This window comes from Austrofundulus limnaeus, unplaced genomic scaffold, assembly GCF_001266775.1.
Source record: "Austrofundulus limnaeus strain Quisiro unplaced genomic scaffold, Austrofundulus_limnaeus-1.0 Scaffold16, whole genome shotgun sequence".
Lineage (NCBI taxonomy): Eukaryota > Metazoa > Chordata > Actinopteri > Cyprinodontiformes > Rivulidae > Austrofundulus > Austrofundulus limnaeus.
The window spans coordinates 4,060,385-4,062,665 of NW_013952418.1; the positions used below are offsets into that span (position 1 = coordinate 4,060,385).

A 2,281-nucleotide genomic window follows, 5' to 3' on the forward strand; every position below is an offset into this window, starting at 1 on the left:
AAATAGCTCTTTTTAAAAACAGAAAACTAGATCTAAATATGAAAGCGGATTAGTGCCACTGGGGAAAAAAAGTAAAAATTTCTGACTTTAATCTCAGAATTCCGAGAAAAAAGTCTGAATTCTGACTTAAACCAACTAAAATATAGCAAAAAGATCAAATTAGCTAAATAGTAGCAAAAGACCCAAATTAGCAAAACAGTGGCTAAAAGCTAAAGTTTGCAAAACAGTAGCTAAAACAAGAAAATGGTAGCTAAAAGCCAGAATTCTGACTTGTTCCTGAAAAGAGCTGATTTCTGATTGGATGAATCATCAAAACTGGTTTCTGATTGGATGAATCATCAAAACTGGTTTCTGATTGGATGAATCATCAAAACTGGTTCCTGATTGGACGAATCATCAAAACTGGTTCCTGATTGGATGAATCATCGAAACTGGTTCCTGATTGGAAGAATCATCGAAACTGGTTCCTGATTGGAAGAATCATCTAAACTGGTTCCTGATTGGATGAATCATCGAAACTGGTTCCTGATTGGAAGAATCATCGAAACTGGTTCCTGATTGGATAAACTCAGAATTCAGAGACAAAAGTCAGAGTTATTTTATTTTTCCCCCCCAGTGGCTTTTTGAATCTAAAAGTCCAACTGGATTAACATTTTTTTTATAATCAGAAACACGTTTTCATTCACACACTGCTCTTCAGGAGTTCAGAGTTCTGTTGTATTTTCATCCTACTTTTAAGGCATAAGATCACTTAATGAGTAACAAGAACTCTACTTTAAAAACAGCTGATTTGGCTTAATTTACTTCATGCTTCAAAGTTGGTTATTAAAAAAATAAACAACTTTTAACTGCTTGACTAAAATGTTAATTTCTCCCTGACAGGTACGTCAGTGATGTCAGTGTTGGCCACAGACGCAGACGACCCAATGACAGAAAACGCTGCCCTGAGCTACTCCATCGTTAGCCAGGAGAGCATTCCCGCCAACGCCGTGACCAAAACCATGTTTGGCATCAACAACCAGACGGGCGCCATCTACACCCGAGACGTGGGTCTGGACCGAGAGGTAGAGCAGAGGCAGGTTCACGCAGATGCTCGGGGTTTTTCTTCTATCTAATAAACGTGCTGTGTTCTCTCTCAGGTGGTGCAGGGCTTTAAGCTGAAGCTAAAGGTGGCTGATTTAGGAGGCGAAGGTCTGAGCGGCGAGGCCGAGGCCATCATACTTGTGTCTGACATCAACAACCATCCGCCGAAGTTCAGCCCCACCTGGGTGAGCCAAACATCAGGAAGGCTTTGAAAAAAGTTACGAAAAAAGTTATGAAAGCTGACAGCCAAATGACAGCTGAAACATGTCGGAGAAGCTAAAACCGAATTAAAAAACTAAAATTAGCAAAAACTTGAAGCTAAAATAAAAAACAACTTAAACCAGCTAAAATATTGCAAAAAACTCAAATCAGCTAAATAGTAGCGAAAAGCCCAAATTAGAAAAACAATGGCTAAAAGCTAAAGTTTGCAAAACAGTAGCTAAAACAAGAAAATGGTAGCTAAAATCTAAAATAAGCAAAACAATAATCAAAATGTTAAAACTAGAAATGTGGTAATACCAGCAGGACAGTTGCTAAAATCAAAAATGTTCGTAAGAGTAGCTAAATGTTAAAACCAACAGAACAATAACTAGAAGCTAAAGGTAACAAAACAAGTAGATAGCAGCCAAAATGAACAAACAATAGAAGAAACAGTTCTAAAAGCTAAAAAAGCAAACTGGTATCTACAAGCAACAATGGTCGTAATAGTAGCTAAATACTAAAATTATCAACCGGTAGCTAAAAACGTAAGCAGCGGAACATTAGCTTAAAGCTAAAACAGTAGCCAAAAGCATAAATGAGAAGAATAGTTTCTAAAAGCTAAAACAAGCAAGCTGGTAACTAAAAGCAAAAATGATCAGAACAGTAACTAAATACCAAAATTACCAAACAGTAGCCAGATCTCAAACAGCACAACATTAGCTAAAAGCATAAATGAGAAGAATGGGTTTTAAAAGCTAAAACAAGTAAACTTGTAGCTTAAAGGTGCAGTATGTAACTTTTCTAAAAATATATTTTTAACATATTTGTTCACTCTGTCACTATCTCCTGACAGATTGATATTAGACAGGTAAGCTATGGAGGAAAAAAGAGTCCTCTTGCTTTTCCCGGTGGTACTACAGGCTTTAGAAAAATCCAGGCTTACCCGAAAATTAACAGCCAATGAAAACGTAATGTTATGCATATAACTACTGTTCCC

The 2,281-nt window shown here is 36.9% G+C and overlaps 1 protein-coding gene across 1 annotated transcript in view; it reads left to right on the top strand.

Moving 5' to 3' along the window:
* The window catches only part of cdh15 (cadherin 15, type 1, M-cadherin (myotubule)), a gene marked incomplete in the record, with an annotated part of 59,456 nt that overhangs the window by 51,417 nt on the left and 5,758 nt on the right, over nucleotides 1-2,281 (top strand). Inside the window, 2 exon segments of the mRNA XM_014002982.1 lie at nucleotides 883-1,064; nucleotides 1,140-1,268. Of these exon segments, the coding sequence (XP_013858436.1) occupies nucleotides 883-1,064; nucleotides 1,140-1,268 (311 nt within the window).